Genomic DNA, 15,987 nt, shown 5'->3' with positions numbered 1-15,987 from the left:
TTTACTGAGACAGAGAGGAGAAACAATGCACATGAAAGAATACTACCTAATAAATAAAACTACTTAAAACTGTAAATGGCTCAACATAACTAAGTGTTAATGTTTCATATTGTGGAATATAACGTGAATCTTCTCGTTTGATTAGGTAACGAGAATTAATAATTCATTTTGAAATGCTCCTTTAGTTTTAATTGATTTAAAAGTCGGTTTAAAAAAACGAACTTTAACTCTTATTACTTAACATCAAGTTGATTGTGTAAATGTGGCTGGTTTTATGTGCTTATAGTTCACAAAATGTTTGTTGTTTAACTCGTGAAAAAACTGCTGTGTTTTTTGATCAAAGCAGCATTTTAGTTCTCGTATTCAGCATGTTGTAGAAGAAGGTGGAGGAGCCTTTTGAGAGTGTGCTTCTTCCTTCGGGCAAACTTTATGACTGGCTCTTTACCTTGTCTCGGAGAAAAACCAAGTTGTCAGTGTGTTTGCACTCATTTTTGCATTGCAGAGTGGAATGAATATACTGTCTTTATGGTCCACTAGTAGGGTCCAACACCTTTCTCTGGTTTAATAAATTTGGATTTTTATGCTTCCAGTGAAAAGGAAATTTATAGTCAGAAACCCACTGAGCACACAGTGGGGAGAACCTTTCAAGTGCTGTTTTTTGCTTTGGGAAAAGACAACTAGAGAGGGGGTTCTTATCCCCCACTGCCCTTTCCGGAAAACAGTTTTGACAATAAATGCTTCATAACAAACATCCCCTTTCTGTAGTACCTAAATTTCTAAACTTGAAATGTGTTATATAACAGGACCAAAACAATAAGTATTCACATTCGTCAGGGCGGAAAAATACTGCGTAGCACAAAAGTGTGGCAAAGGCTTTTGTTTTGAGGCATATTTTATAATTTGTGTTTTGGATCAGCATTTTACAAACGTAAAAATAATTACTTTTCGGGAAAAAAGCACAGATATTAAGTAATTCATGTTAGAGTATATTAGTCGTCTTAAGATTTCATTAACTGAAGTCGTTGCCTTAACGATTTTGTGTATACTATTGTAAACCATAAACAGCAACAATTTTTCTGTGCATGTGTTTGACCGTGTGTGGCTTTATTATGCATTCTCTGTAAGTCCTTGCTGGGGTATTGTGTTTGTTCGATCGCACAATGAAAGTGCTTGTGTGTATATGTGCCGCTTTGTCTATAACTGTGTGTCTCTGTGTGTGTGTCATTGTGCTGTATGTGTAACAGAATCACCTGTCATGGTGTGTGCTCAGGTTTGTCTGTTGATGGCTCCAAAGTGGTTGTCAGTGTGAAGTAGCACAAGTCCTGTGGGGAAATCTGAAGGAAGTATTGCTGAGCATGAGCAGTGTCACAGATGCTTTACATTTGAGCATGCTTGGATAACACTTTGACTATCACAAAAATGCAGACTCACACAAAAACTGTGTACAAAATCTGTACATACCCTTAATTTTCCTTACAAGTTTACTTCCATGTATGGCTTCAGGAATTTATTGACACACTATATGAATTATCAGATTTTTTTATGTAATTAAAAAAAATATTTCATTTATTTCATTTAACAGCCCCTAAATCAGGAGAATTACAGTTTCGCTACACTGATATCTTTCACTCTATAGAATTTTCTGGCATTTTTAGATCTGTGTTTTTTAACTGTGCTTTCACCAACACATAGTATGGAAGCATGTTTGGCCCTTGAGTCTGTGTCCTCTCCATAGGACTGGTGGAGAGTGGGTGTATATATGCAATAACTATGTGCTATGTAAAACACACATTTATATTGTCTACATTTTTTTGTATATTGTCTACATTTTTTTGTATGCACAAAAGTGCAGCATTAGAGAAGTTAAACAGGTACACAAGGAAGATGCATGATTGAAAAAAATTGAAAAAAAAAAGTATTTAAATATATGTGCGTGCGTGCGTGCGTGCGTGTGTGTGTGTGTGTGTGAGAGAGATGCAAGGTTAAAGAAAATACTTAGACAGGGTAATATGTGTAGAAAAGGAGAAAGAAAAGGTAATAAAGAAGGAGAGAGGTTAAAAGCAGAAGGAAAAAGGGTTTAAGAGAGTAGGTTAAGGAGGGGTAATGTAATATCAGATATCTGTCATATGACTTGACTCATCGTGGTGACAAGGTCGTGAATGTAAATGACACATGCCTGCTTGATGTACAGAATGCCCGTCCACTGTGAAGAACAGTTTTATTAATTTTCTTTGGATACTACTACAGTCTTTACTGGGTTTATGTCTGTGTAGAGTAATTCATGATTATCATCAAATTGTTAATCAATATGTGGATGGACCCCCACACACGGCGTTGCACGTTGAAGGCTGTTTATTTTCATTGTGTTCCACAATACGCTTTCTTTGGTACAGCTTTCCAGCTGCGTCCTTCTACTCTGCACACACCGCTCTCTCGTCAGGTCCCAGTATCGTACTGAAATAGGGATTGCATGACCAGGCGATGAAGAATAGCTGTGTGGGTCACCCTCTCCTGACACCACACCCTGAACCAACTGCTACACCCCTCCCCTACAGCTGAGCCAGATACCACACCCTGCCACATACCCCCATCACCCACCTTAGGCCAGTAAGCCATCTGCACCTGGTCCATCAGGCGCTAAAAGGTGGCTGGAGCTACAAACAAGCTGAACGGAAGTGTGAGAAACTGGTAAAAACTGTATGAAATGGAGAAGGCTGTTTTTCCTTAAATACTCTAGACACTGGAATTTGCCAGTAGCCCTTGGTAAAATCCAGCGTCATGAAAAAGCGATTATTGTCTTACCAGTCCAGGAGCTTATGAGAGATGAGATGATCATCACAATGGAGGTGAGAATAGTGGAGTTTGGCACCTCCAGCCCCAACTCATCTCTCTCCTTTACCAGACTCACCAGAGAAGTGGTTTCAAGCTCTCTCTCTATGCTTTGAGGAGGTTGAGGTGATATATTTGTGTGCCTCCTCCCCTGTTAGACCATACCACTTCATAGCCTACATCCCCCACCTGCCATGTGATCACAAAGCCTCCTTGCCATTTGCCAAGTAACTTTGAGCTAGTAGAGGGGAGTAATATAAGCACTTTGTCTCATAGTAAAAAATTGTCTGACTCTAGTCTTATCCACCCGATCCACCAGCCAGTAAGCCTGAGGGTGGTAGATGCTGTACCAAACAGATTTAATGCCCAGTAATTCATACAGCTATTTAAGTGTGCGAGACATGAACGAAGTGCCTCTGTCAGTCAGTATCTCTTTTGGGATGCCCACTTGGGAGATGACCTGAAACAGCCAAATGAGGTCCATGCTAATGCACTCAAGGTGCAAAGGCACTTTTGGGAAGGCCAGCTGAGTGTGTTCCTCTTCTGTGTGAGCATCACGACTCACTCAATAAAGCCTATCTTTAATCAATATAAAATGCGGGTAGGCCAACGCCATGTCAGGGTGCACCATGTGACCATCAGTTCTTATCACTTGGTCAAAGGCTGAGTGTACAGTAAGGTGCCATCACAAGGCTGCTCTAGTGAAAAATCTTCGGTGGAGTGAATCACTGAAGCCGGTGGGGCCTCATGAGGAGGCCCTGCCATCTCCTTCTCTGCAGAGTCAGAGTCACCGCTGAGTGCAGTGCAGACACTACACACCACTAAAGGTTGTGAACACATGCCCACACACTGCCCCAACAGGTTATTAAACCCTGGCCAATCTGTTCTCAAGTTGAGAGCGCCACCTGGGCTTTGCCAGACAGCAGCACCCACTCCTCCTCAGGTCAGCGGCATGCTTCTGCTGTATCCTGAAAGACATCTCCCTCTACATAGGGGAGTAGATGCGGGACAGAGGAACCAGCCCAACACATTTGTCTGGCGCTCAGACTGGTCATGTAGCTATTCCAACACCGCTGCTTGGCCACCTGCTCCTATAGTTCATCTGTTTTTCAGATTCTACATGACATGATATTTTCATTTCTGATTTGAACCACTTTTGTATATTAAGTCAGATGCAGCTCACACAGTTTTCCAATGTGGCCTCAGTCCAAACAATCCAGTTAGAAGGTAAATGTTTCTGACTGTCATCTGACCAAAGTGCTTTGCCACAAGTGGAGATGTGCTGGCAGATGTAGCACTTGACATTCTCAAATTTATTTTGGGAAAACTCCTCACGTTGTGATCCCAACACGCTCCAGCTCCACAACAACAACAGCTAGTTTGGACTACCTTTATTTTTGTTTTGTTTTTTTATAGTCATGTGTGGTATACTTATGTTTTTAAGATATATAAAAACAACTCAAGTCTTTCTTTTTGCTTCTTGCAACCATCTACAGCATAACAATAGATCCAGTTACAAAAAGCAAGAAAAGACTTAAAAACTGTGTAAAAAGGTTGAGATCTGAGCTCTGATAATCTGTATTCATTTTGAGTTTTCTGTATAGTGTTCGACTTCTCTCTGTTTTAAGAGAATTCACACACTAATTATTTTGCAAACACTTGCTTCTGATGAACCCTGGACTGACTGCATTGGTCTCCTCAGATCTTCCCACATGTCTGTTCTCTACTGAGACAGACAGAGCTGAAGAAACACACATACTCACAGACACACACATAAACCTTCTTGGTCTGTGTGGTTATGTGGATCTAGTAGTGGATTAAGATCAAATCTCTGATCCATGGTAACATGACAAGGCAGCACGCTGGATGAATGTTTCGTGTGTGTGTGTGCACATGTGTCTTAAAGGCTCTGCTGGCCTAAGAACCTGCAAATTTCCCACATTACTAAAATGCAAGGATTAATTCTGAATATTCCTCATCATTTGTTTTGTCAGATCCCAAATCCATTGTCATTTTAGGTGATATGATTTTTTAGGCTTCTCCAATTGAAAATAGCGTAACTGAGAATTATCTGAAAAAGGTAGAATTCAGACATTTTAGCAGTGTAGCATTTCCCTATGAGTTTTTAAGTTCTGAGCCACAAATCGTCTGACAGATTAATGCTACATGTATAACTTGAAAATGTAGGAAAGCAATAGAAACTTTTCCTAACACACTTACTGATAAAATGCTGTTTTGAAGGTGGCAACTAAACCGGCCAAAAATTTGGGGATTCAGAAAATTATCAATTTAATTTCATGTTTAATTTCTATCAAAACTTCAGTTTGTTGTGTTATCATATTTTCTCTCTTAACCCTAGTCTTTGACACTTTAAAGACTTCTCTGTTAACTACTTTATCCTACAAGGATAAAGAAAGGAAGGCTGTGGTATCATGAGATAAAAGCAAGACAGTACAAGTGAAAGCTTCCAAAACTGTGGAAGCAGGTGTGTCTTCTAAGATCAATCTTCATGTTTTCCCTGAAGTATCTTAGTGGTAAGATTATCCTAGACGGCTGGCTTACACAGGAAATGAGGTCAGCTTAGAGGTTTAGTGCTGTTGGGAAACAGTTATTTTGATAGAAATGTACATTTATCAGTCTTCCTCTTTCTTTTTTACTTAATGGTAAGCATTATGTGAGTACATGACGTCTCAGACTGGGGTTTAAACAATCCCTGCAGAGTCCTGTTGGTTCTTGTGACAGTGTGCGTGTATATATACAGCTGTGAAAAAGAAAGACTTCATAAGACTCTTTTGTATGTGATATGGTAAAAAGCTAAGCACGCCGCCTTATTCAGTAGTTTGTAGAACCACTTTTGGCAACAATAACAATGTAACTGTAGTCTGTATGAATTTTTGGCTCATTCTTCTTGACAGCATTTTCTCAGTTCATAGAGATTTATGGGCATTCGTCTATGGACAGCATTTCAGTTGACTTAAGTTCTGGACTTTGGACTCTGCCATTGCAACACTTAGATTATTTTCTTTTCAGTGATTCTATTGTAGATTCATTAGTGTGCTTGGGATGACTTTAGAATACTTTAATATACAGTTCATGGTCAATGAGTCCTCAGTACTGCTGGCTCCACTCCCACCATGCTTGATATTTGGTATATGATGTGCATTATGGCCAAACATCTCACACCTGAAGCCTTTATACCAGGAAATTGCCCAAACGTCTGCTTTTATAGAGATGACCACACTTACTGATGATCAGTTAATCAAGTGCATTTAATTAATTTAATGACCCTCTTAATCTTGATGCAAGCAGTGAGGGTTTTATATAAAATACATGCTGTAGGCAACCTGAACTTTCTGTAGTCAGCTTTAACACTGAGATAATGTGTAACTCGGAATTAAAATCCTCTTTTAGGCTGTCTCTCTCTTTTACTAAAAGTCCATCTCCCCCATCTTGTTCCTTGTCTCCCTTTGTATCAGGTGTTGAGCTGAGTTTTAAGACTCGGGCCCCTGATGGCCTGCTACTCTGCAGCTTCTCTCCAGGAAATCAGGAAGAGTTTTTGGCTGTTCAGATAAAAAACGGACGCCCCTACTTTTTGTTTGACCCACAGGTAGGTAATGTGTTTCAAAAGTGTCTCTGCATAATTTAAACATTTTACATTACGCCATACTCCCATTTAATTCTACTCCTTATACCTACTCACTTTTCTCACCTGTGTTTTTCTTTCCTTCTGTATTGCTCTCTCTCCAAGTCTCTTCCATTTTCTCTCTCACTTTCTCTCATCTAATAAATGTGATCTGTAGCCCCTCATTGGTTTCTGTCAGGGAGGCAGGGAAAGGGGAAAAACTTTGAAAGTGTGTCAACGTTTGAATTGGACTGCAATTAACTCATTCCCTGCAGTCACCACGCGCGAATACCAATTGCAAGCTAATTAAGCTTTGCACCCATGCACGCACACATACACACACTCATACACATGCACACAGCCACACAGCCTGACTTTCCTTATCCATCCATACAGACGCATGTAGAAGGGTTAAAGAGTCAACGACTTCGATGATGAAAGTGATGATGGGAGATGATTACACATACTTCCATCAGGCCACCAACTAATTACACACTCAAACAAACATGCACATACACACTTTAGTTTCTCATTAGTATCATTGTGCAATACTTTATCAAAAACTCTTCATCAAAATGTAACTATGGGTTATATCTGTCTGTGCAGATGGGTGTATGTCACTGAACAGATCATTGACTATCACTGTTGATTAGTGTGTCTGTGGTTATGTTGCTAGATGTGTGATGGAGTGTATGTGTATCTTCTCCAACTGGGTTGATTCCTTTGTTTAGGCTAGTTTGGAGTAATTAACAGTAGGAGTGGAGTCATGGCTTATTAGTGTTCCCCTAGATACATATAGCTGGGCCCATTACTTCCCCCTATTAGCCTGTTGAGCTAACCTAATGGGATTACCAATGCAGGGGGGAGGGGGTAATTTAGCATGACACAGGCAGGTGATATGCTCATAAATACGTGCACATGTGAGCTGCCACACACGCACTTATATCACAGCTCTAGAACATTTAAAAAAGCATTCACTCAAAATGTAAAAGAGGCAGTTTATACTTTATTGATGCAGGTGAGTAGTGGTTAATGTGTCAGCAACTAGCTATAAATGTACAAGTGCATCCATGCATGGAGCTGTGGCGTCTGTCACATAATGCCAAACATGCAGCGTTTTTCAGACTCACACTGGTTTAAAGGCAATAGGTGTTTCTTTGCAATGGCCATAAAAAATTATGGCAAGTTATGACTTTATTCTTTGTTGCTGATTATTATTGTTTTGTCCGATATCACTTATTTGATAGGTCTAGTCATTTTATTATCAGGACAGGAATCCTGGCAGTTTAGTAATATTATCAACAAAAGAGAAAATGAAATAACTAAAGATTTACTGACATAATGGAGTAAAAAGTGGATCAACAGATGTTTTCAAATCAACAAAATTTGAAATTTAAGCTATCCAGGTTTCTACATTGAAAACGGGTTTCATAAACTAAAAATCCAAACAATATTATTTTACAGCAACAAATGTCCAGGTAGCATCTCTCCGTCTCTCAAAGTGTGCAAGTGTAGAGGCCCCACAAGTCACCTATGAGGTGCAGCACATCCAGATAAACCCTCTTTTGATCAGATGGTGACTAAAGGAAAAAGAAAAAAAACTCAGAGCGACTTGTCTTCAGGTCAAACTTTATTCTCCCCACATATGCACTCCTTAGTGGTGAGCTAGTGAGATTGAAAGGGTAGGTTTGCTTGTGCTTACAGCAAACGACCATCAGACTTGAACTGGAGATGACAAAATTGTGTGAGGCTTTCTTTGACCATTTGTTCCATCTGTTCTTAAAAAAAAAGGTTAAATGCCAGTTTTAGTGTGTGAAGACTTGACTGACATGAGGACACTAAGAAAGTTTAAACACAGATCTAAATGTCATCTGATGTAGAAGTGACAAACCACTTCATCCTTTGTCGCCTCTTTCTCTCTGTTGAGAGATGGCCACACATGCACACACACCTCACACATTTCCTTTTCATTCTGTCTGTCTCTTACATGTCTTCAGAACACACATAAACACACCAAAACTTCATGCTCATATTGTGTTATAAGCTGCCAAGTATTTGCGGGAAAGTCACAGATGCAGCACTTTGGATAAGTGCTTTATATTATGTGTGTGTGTGTTGATTTCTTCTATCACATACTGTATATTAAAGAGATTGGGCATTGGGGCATCCAACAGTGGACACACACAAATCAAAGGATGACACCACCTCATCACCAGACCTTTGTTTCATCAAACTATTTGCTTTTAGCACACATATTGTCTGATCCTATACATTTTCTCACAATATAAAATATCGGTGCTTTTCAGTAAAACCATCTTAAATCGAATGGTATTTATAAATTTATCAGGGTGAGTGCCAATTGCTTCCACTACTATTTTACTATTCTTTGGGCAGGTGCTTGTTTTGTGTGTGTGCGCACGTGTGCATTAGGAGTTTTAAAAAAAATCAAGTAAATAGACTCCTCCCCCATTGTCTTGTTAAGTAGAGCTGTCTAGCAGAGATAGTAAAGATGTCCGAGTCTGATATACTTTGGCATTCATACATTTATTGATCTCATCATTAAATCTTCATCACCACATGTGCGTCTGTGTAGATGTGTGCATCTACCCATACTTTTCTTTTACTACATTACTCTTTGGCTGCTTGCTAAAAGCTGATCACAACAATGATGTCATACTTAATAGGTAGCAAAAAGCCTTGTAACAACACTTTGATGGTTATATGTGCATGTTTGTGTCCTTTTGAAGATGATGTGTGTCTGTGTGATTGGTATCGCTGATCCTTGATTTTTAGTTAGAATTTAAAGATTTACCTCATCCGCGTGTTTTGTTATAGCTCGATCTGTGTCTTTTGAGCCAACAATCTTAGGTTGTGTTAACTGATCTGTGATGGTTTGGAAAAAAATGTAAGTCAGTGGATATCTTCACACCATCAGTTCATATGTGCTTAAGTTTGTGCTTGTGTCATGGGTTTCATGCGTGCTTGTGTTTATGTGTGTAGGGTTCAGCGGTGGCTGTGAGCGTACAGGGTGATGGAGGGCGCCGCTACAATGATGGACAATGGCATAGTATTAGAGCAACGAGGCAAGGGGCCGTGGGAACAATCGTTGTAAACGATCAATACAGAGGTAACTCTCCTTGTATTCATACTGACCACTGTGTGCATCTGCTCCGTGTGTGGGTGTGTGTGTAATATGCTTATCTACATACATATATCTGGATGTGAATCTTGTGAGGCTGATGTTGATTGTCTGTGTTTTTCTATGTATATATTCTGTAAATCCCCTCCACCCTGACTAGGAGTTATTATCCAGGTTAATTCCACCCAGTCTGTGTATGATAACAAAAATATTACTGTATCGTATGTGACTAACCATTTTCACAGCAATGCTTTTTGCTTGTCTGTTAAGCCACTTAGCACTGATCTATGAATATTTCAGTTATAGAAACACACCCAGTCAAGTGATGAAATAATGTTGGGTTTACAGATGAGAGAAGTTTTATTTAAAAAAATCTATCTTTAGGCACTTTGTTACTAGCAGGCTGTTGCATATATGCATTCATTCACATTCATTTATTTTTGTAACAACAAAGTGATTTACGAAAAGCTATTAGCTGAAAACTTGGTGTGGTGTGCAGTGGCTTCTTAAAAATTCAGAGGAAATTGGACAAGTGGAGGACAAAAGAAGGAAAAACTATATCTATAGCAGAGGAACAGTCTCTGAAAGTCAGCAAAGACCTGAAGAATAGACATGGTTGCACCAAATATTGACTTTAAAACTCGTTAGAATTGTGCAAAATCTGTTTTTACCTTATATGCTTCCCTTATATGAGAGGTACATCTACATTTTCTTTCCATATATTTCACTGTTCCCCCTGTGCTTTTGTGTCTTAAATGATTCAATATAATAATATAATATTATGTATTCTTTTTATTCTCCACTTCCTCACTTTTGCTTCTTATTTTCACCACCATCAGGAAGTGCAACAGCTTTAAGTGGTAGCACAATGATTGGTGAGAACATGGGAGTGTTCATTGGAGGGCTGCCAGAAAATTTTATTCTACTAAGACAGGATTCAGGTGGGTTTTCACCTACATATTAAAATCTTTCATGTGGCCACTGGATTATATGCATGTTTTCTGGCTATCTGATACATAATTTAGCGAGGTATACTGTAAGATGACTAGAGGTTTCTGGATCTGATTGAGAGTTGAGCTCATATTTAGGCACAAATATTGTGTCTTCTTCCTCATGAAAATCCCTTATTTGACCTTGTGCCTCAAAATGTTGAATAGTCTTTGATTGGAAGTAACAAGCAAACATTTTAAATGTAATCGTATGACTTTTGTTTTTGCTTGTCTCATCAGGAGATGCCAGACTTGTGCGAAAGCACTTCTCTGGTTGCCTCAGAGATGTGAGTTTTAAGATGTCCGACAGCCCCTCAGAGGAATGGCAAATTCTTGACTGGGCAAAAGCCACAAAGAAAGTTGCAGTGTATGATAGCTGGGAGGGATGTCCTCTTCAAACTGTGGATGGAGCCCATTTTCTGGGTCATGGTAGGACCGTAAAGTGCAAAAATAGCATACTGCTATGTTGAAAATCACATGATGTAGCAGCGTATCAGTTACAATGAGCATGAAGTGCTTTGTGCTGTGCAAATATGTGTTCAGATACAACTTTACACTCGTTTTAGTGCTCCTAATGCACTGTCAACACAACATATCTTAATAAGATGCTTGCTGCTGATGTTGGTGGTAATGAGTTTGTTTCATGTTGATAAATATGATGATAAGTTAATTGGCCTCTGTGTGAAAGATCAGGTTCATTAGTGTACATTTCCTCCATTACTGCTGTCTAAAAAGGCCTGCTCATACAGTCTTTCGTCTGTCACTTATGAATAGATGACGGGAAATTTAAATACCTTTTGCACATTTTAAATTTGACTCGTTCTGCTGGTTAAACTGACATTTTTCTCCTCCTGGTTTCAGGTTACTTGGAATTGGACTCAGGTGTATTTACTGGAGGACAGATCTTTGATATTTCTATGGACTTTAGGACAGACCAGCTGAATGCGCTGTTGCTCTTCACATACAACACACAAACTGAAGACTTTATGCTGGTAAAAGCAGAGCCGTGTTTCAAATTATCGTACTAATGCTGAAAATACTCAAATGAATCTAATGACAGACTTTAACGTTTTCTTTACTGGTTTATATTTTTTAAGGTGGAGCTGGAAGCTGGTCTCTTGTCCTTCATTCTCTCCTCTGAAGGTCATGTGATTGAACTCAGCATGTGGGTGGGGCTTAGCTACTGCGATGGAGACTGGAAACAACTGTCATTGGCAAAACGTGGCTCGCTTATCTCAGCTGCTGTCAATGACTGGGCAGAGGAAGCAAGGGGAATGGGAGGAGCAGTGATGCTGAGAGTTGATTCACCATTATATTTGGGGGGCGTGCCACCAGAGCTCATACATTCTGCTCTAGACAGGCGAAGTCACAAACATGGTGAGATAACATGCACTGAGGTAGTATTTGCATGTCGCTCATTAAAGTGGCAGGTGCCAAACCAAGAAAAATGTCTCATTTAGCTACAGTCTCCTATACACTTCCTTGAATCTCATCAAGCATAGTATTTACATATTTTGAGCTCATTGTTTTGGCTTTCTTTTCAGTTGCACAAGTTAAAGTACATGTATTTGTAGTTATAACTTGCCTGCTCTTCTGTGTAGCAGAAGAATCACTAAATTAATTAACTCTGAGTCATAGCGATCATACTATTTGCTAACATTTGACTAAAATTTAAGAGCATTGTAAATTCTGCATCAGTAAACCTGTGGCATAATTATATGAGTCGGGAAATCCCATTTGACATGTAAAAAAATGGAAAAATGCAATTTCCCTGATATAATAAAGATTCCTTCTCACTTTTGCTTCTACTTTTTATACTCTCTCTCTGCTTTATGTTTCCTTTTCTTACCTTTCACAGGTCTAGGAGGGTGTTTAAAGGATCTTACTATAAGAAGTGGTAACAGAAACCCTTCCATCAGCCAAAGTGTTAATCTCTCTGTTGCCTCACGCCATTCTGTCAGAGTCTACTTAGATGGTTGTCCTACCAGTGAAAGCCGGTACAACTGCAGAGGAAACGATTCAGTCCTGGTGTACAGCGGAAAAAAGACTCAAGCCACAGATTATAATCTACAGCCTTTCACTGGTAACACAGCACAGTATACATATACATTGGTATAGTGTCAGCATTACGTTTGTAGGTGTGCTCAATCTTCAGGGAATGCATTAAAAATAAGAATTATGACAGTTTTTAAGTACTAAGTTACCAGTAGAGATATTGAGGTTCTATTTCATAACATATTTCATTGTTGAGTTAGTCACATTGAGAAAGCTTTGCCACAGTGTTGTTTTCATTCAAAGGTCTGTTGCTTTTTTTGTCACTGTATAGTTGCTTGATACATGAAGACCTATTTTTATGACTTTGAGGCACAGCTTCCAGCTATACCATGTTAGCAGCTCACTCTAATTAGTAGTAATTGCTTTTACATCATCATGTTCTCTGATTAAAGCTTACACTGGGGGTATTACTGTGCTGCAACATTTTATTACTGACACAGAGATGAATACAAGCTAACCATCCAAGAAGTTCAAATAGAATTTACAGCTGGAAATTACATCACATTAGCTTTAAGAACATGTTATACTTTTAGTGCACTTTTTGTCAAACACAATTTTGACTAAGACAGTTTTGCCTTGCCTCTGTTTTTTCCTCCCCCTATCCCTAACCCCTTTTCCTGTGTATGAAAACACACATACACATATATTTTAAGAGTACTTGTACAGGTTTGTGGCCTTGGCTGCAGGAGGCTGGGCGGCCGGACCTTGGGAAAGAGGACGCAGCCGAGGCAAAGGTAAAATCTCATTGTGTGTGAGTGCGTGTGTGTGTCTCCTTATTATCATGCTGATATGTTTGCAGATGTTAGCAACAAAATGCATCCAAACACCCAAACTCTACAAGTGCAGTTATAGAATAAAACCAGAGTCCTTTAAACGTGGTATCTGCTATAGTATTTTAGTTTGTTCAATGAGTTCTGTCTTGGAATTATATTATATATATAAGTTACTTGCAAAATGTTAAAAAAATTTCCCTGACAGTCTGAAACAGAAGCTTAATTTTCTAACACTGATTTCCATGTTCAGCACGGTGGGGTGTGTTACTGTATGTTCACTTTGTTGTACTTTGTTCAGTAGAGTAAGTTTTTGATCTTGAGAGATTTTGGCTGTAAAACCACTGCTATGTTGTACAGTATGTGAGTAATCCAAAGCCAGTGAGTGATATTACATGTGCCTGACGGTATGAGAGATTGATAAGGCCTCTATAAAGGGCATCACAGTAAAAGGCTGTTAACCCAGAATGGCCTGTGTGGTCCCTTGTGTAATATAAAGCTCCTCGTTAGTAGTGAACAATACACTGGTAGGTCTCGGTACACCATACTATGACCAGAAAGAGGAATGGAGGATCAGGAGGGAGGAAGTGCTAAAAAACATTAAGAAATTAAGAGAGAGCTGGGGATTGAGGGCAAGGACTAAGTGGAAAAGCAGGAGAAGGGAAGAGCAAAGAGTCATAAATGAATTAAAAGAAAAGTGAGAAAATGCAAGGAGATGAAGAAATATGCACAGTGACTGGATATTAAAGGGAGAAAGAAAAGGATAAGAATGCAAGAAAATGGTAAAATTGGTGAATAAAGGTGAAAGTAGAAAAGAAACAATAACTTAATAACACAAAATAACTAAAGGTTTACACAAAATAGAACATACAGCCCAAAATAAAAGAAATAAATAGCCCAATATCCAGCACAACTGGCCTCATTAAGTGATATTAAAGATACGAATGATATGTGGATACATTTTCAGATACCGAAGAATGTGTGAGTCTTATGGTGTGTAAGAATGTATCTATAATTTCAGTTGTTTGACTATTTTAAAAGTTTGCACGGAAGATGGAAAGATGACTGGTGACATAAAATGAAGGTGATTGTAATGCAGAGGATAGAAGTGGGATTTTGGGTGGGAGTTGAGCCACCAGAGCTGCTGAGGGTATCAGAGAGAGAAATAAGGGGAGTGTTAGAGAGAAAGAGGGAGGCTGATTGCTGTGAAATATAGCCCAGAATGAATGGCTGGCTGTATTAAATCAGCGCTGAAAAAGTTACTACTCTCATAAATACTATTTATGCTAATGGCGAGGTATGATTTACTGGGCCTATTAAAACACAGAGAGATGGGGAATGCTTTTTCTTTATTCTCATGTCCGCCCATCTTGTTGTTTTGCTTTTCGTGCATATTTTTTCATGTATATTTTCCTGTTTAGATTTTATTATGACATTTGTTTGCCCTGAACTAATTCCTGTATTTCTTTTTTTATTATTATTATTATTCTTAAGATGTATTTTGTTAAGTTTAACTATTGTATGTGATTGTTTTGTTTATTTTAATACCATGGGATTTTTTTTCCTACACAGTCTCATTTTGCATCTCTCTTCCTTTTGGCCTTTCAAGTACCTACATCTGTACCACCTCCAATAAAGGTTCAGAGTTTAAACGCCTACAGTGCCAAGGTGAGCTGGGTGCCACCCACTGGTGACATAAGGGGACTGATTGACAGATATGAGCTAAAGGCCTACAACAGAGACTACCGAGAACTACCACCTGTCAGAGCCACATTCCTGGCTAACGGAAACTTCACAGGTAAAAAATGCACGAAACCATTGTAGTCATAAATATAATGCATACAAAGACACATTTTAAAATTTATTTAAGCTCTACACCTCCCCAAAAGTATGTCATCCTTTGCTCTTTGCATTTTTACTCACTATGTGCACTATGTTGCACAACCTTTTACTGCTTGTACTTTTGTTTTGGATGTTATTCTGCATTCTTTTGAGCACTTATACTTAACAATCAAACTTAAAACAACAAACAATAGACATCACTTTACGTACAGGTAAATTTAGCTTTAGTTCTGTTTGCCTTATTGCACCTGTTGTCCTTTACATTTTAGCCTTTACTAAACAAGCATTCACAATGTCTCCTTTGCTTACTTTCTTTCTTTTTCAGATTTGTATTTCAGACAAAACATACTAGTGCATGTACTCACTGTCCTGGCCAACCCTGTTAATTTCTCCTTGGCAAGTCCCCAGGTTTAGGAGACTGTCTCCATTTGGAACAAGACACTCAGGACTACCCCAATGATGTCATACCCTGGCATTGCTCCTTTTTCTCTCTCTCTAGCTGTTGCTCACTTTTCGATCTTTCCCCACTTCATCTTTTATGATGATGATGATGTCTGCGTCCGCTGCTGCTATTCGTCCCCCCTCTCATCTACTTCGCCATGTCTCTAGGCAAATATGAAGATGAGCTCTCTGTCTCAGTCTTTCTCAGTGTCTCTCTCGCTGCTTCTCATTCACTCCCCCTCTCTTTGCCAGACATTAAGTCCACCCTGATAAGGCTTCTTCTTAATTTATGATGGCCTC

The 15,987-nt window shown here is 39.1% G+C and overlaps 1 protein-coding gene across 9 annotated transcripts in view; it reads left to right on the top strand.

The window, feature by feature from the left end:
- Positions 1-15,987, top strand: part of ush2a (Usher syndrome 2A (autosomal recessive, mild)) — a 215,687-nt gene that overhangs the window by 84,287 nt on the left and 115,413 nt on the right. For all 9 annotated transcript variants that reach the window (XM_085174318.1, XM_085173628.1, XM_085172926.1 and 6 more), the window contains 9 exons: positions 6,306-6,436; positions 9,452-9,578; positions 10,430-10,531; positions 10,820-11,008; positions 11,441-11,571; positions 11,677-11,956; positions 12,438-12,662; positions 13,288-13,368; positions 15,014-15,202. In XM_085174318.1, the coding sequence (XP_085030444.1) occupies positions 6,306-6,436; positions 9,452-9,578; positions 10,430-10,531; positions 10,820-11,008; positions 11,441-11,571; positions 11,677-11,956; positions 12,438-12,662; positions 13,288-13,368; positions 15,014-15,202 (1,455 nt within the window). The remainder of the gene's footprint in view (positions 1-6,305; positions 6,437-9,451; positions 9,579-10,429; positions 10,532-10,819; positions 11,009-11,440; positions 11,572-11,676; positions 11,957-12,437; positions 12,663-13,287; positions 13,369-15,013; positions 15,203-15,987) is intronic.

This window comes from Neolamprologus multifasciatus, chromosome 1, assembly GCF_963576455.1.
Source record: "Neolamprologus multifasciatus chromosome 1, fNeoMul1.2, whole genome shotgun sequence".
NCBI classification, from domain to species: Eukaryota; Metazoa; Chordata; class Actinopteri; order Cichliformes; family Cichlidae; genus Neolamprologus; species Neolamprologus multifasciatus.
Note: the sequence above shows the minus strand (reverse complement) of the source record. Positions and strands in the feature narration are given on the sequence as shown.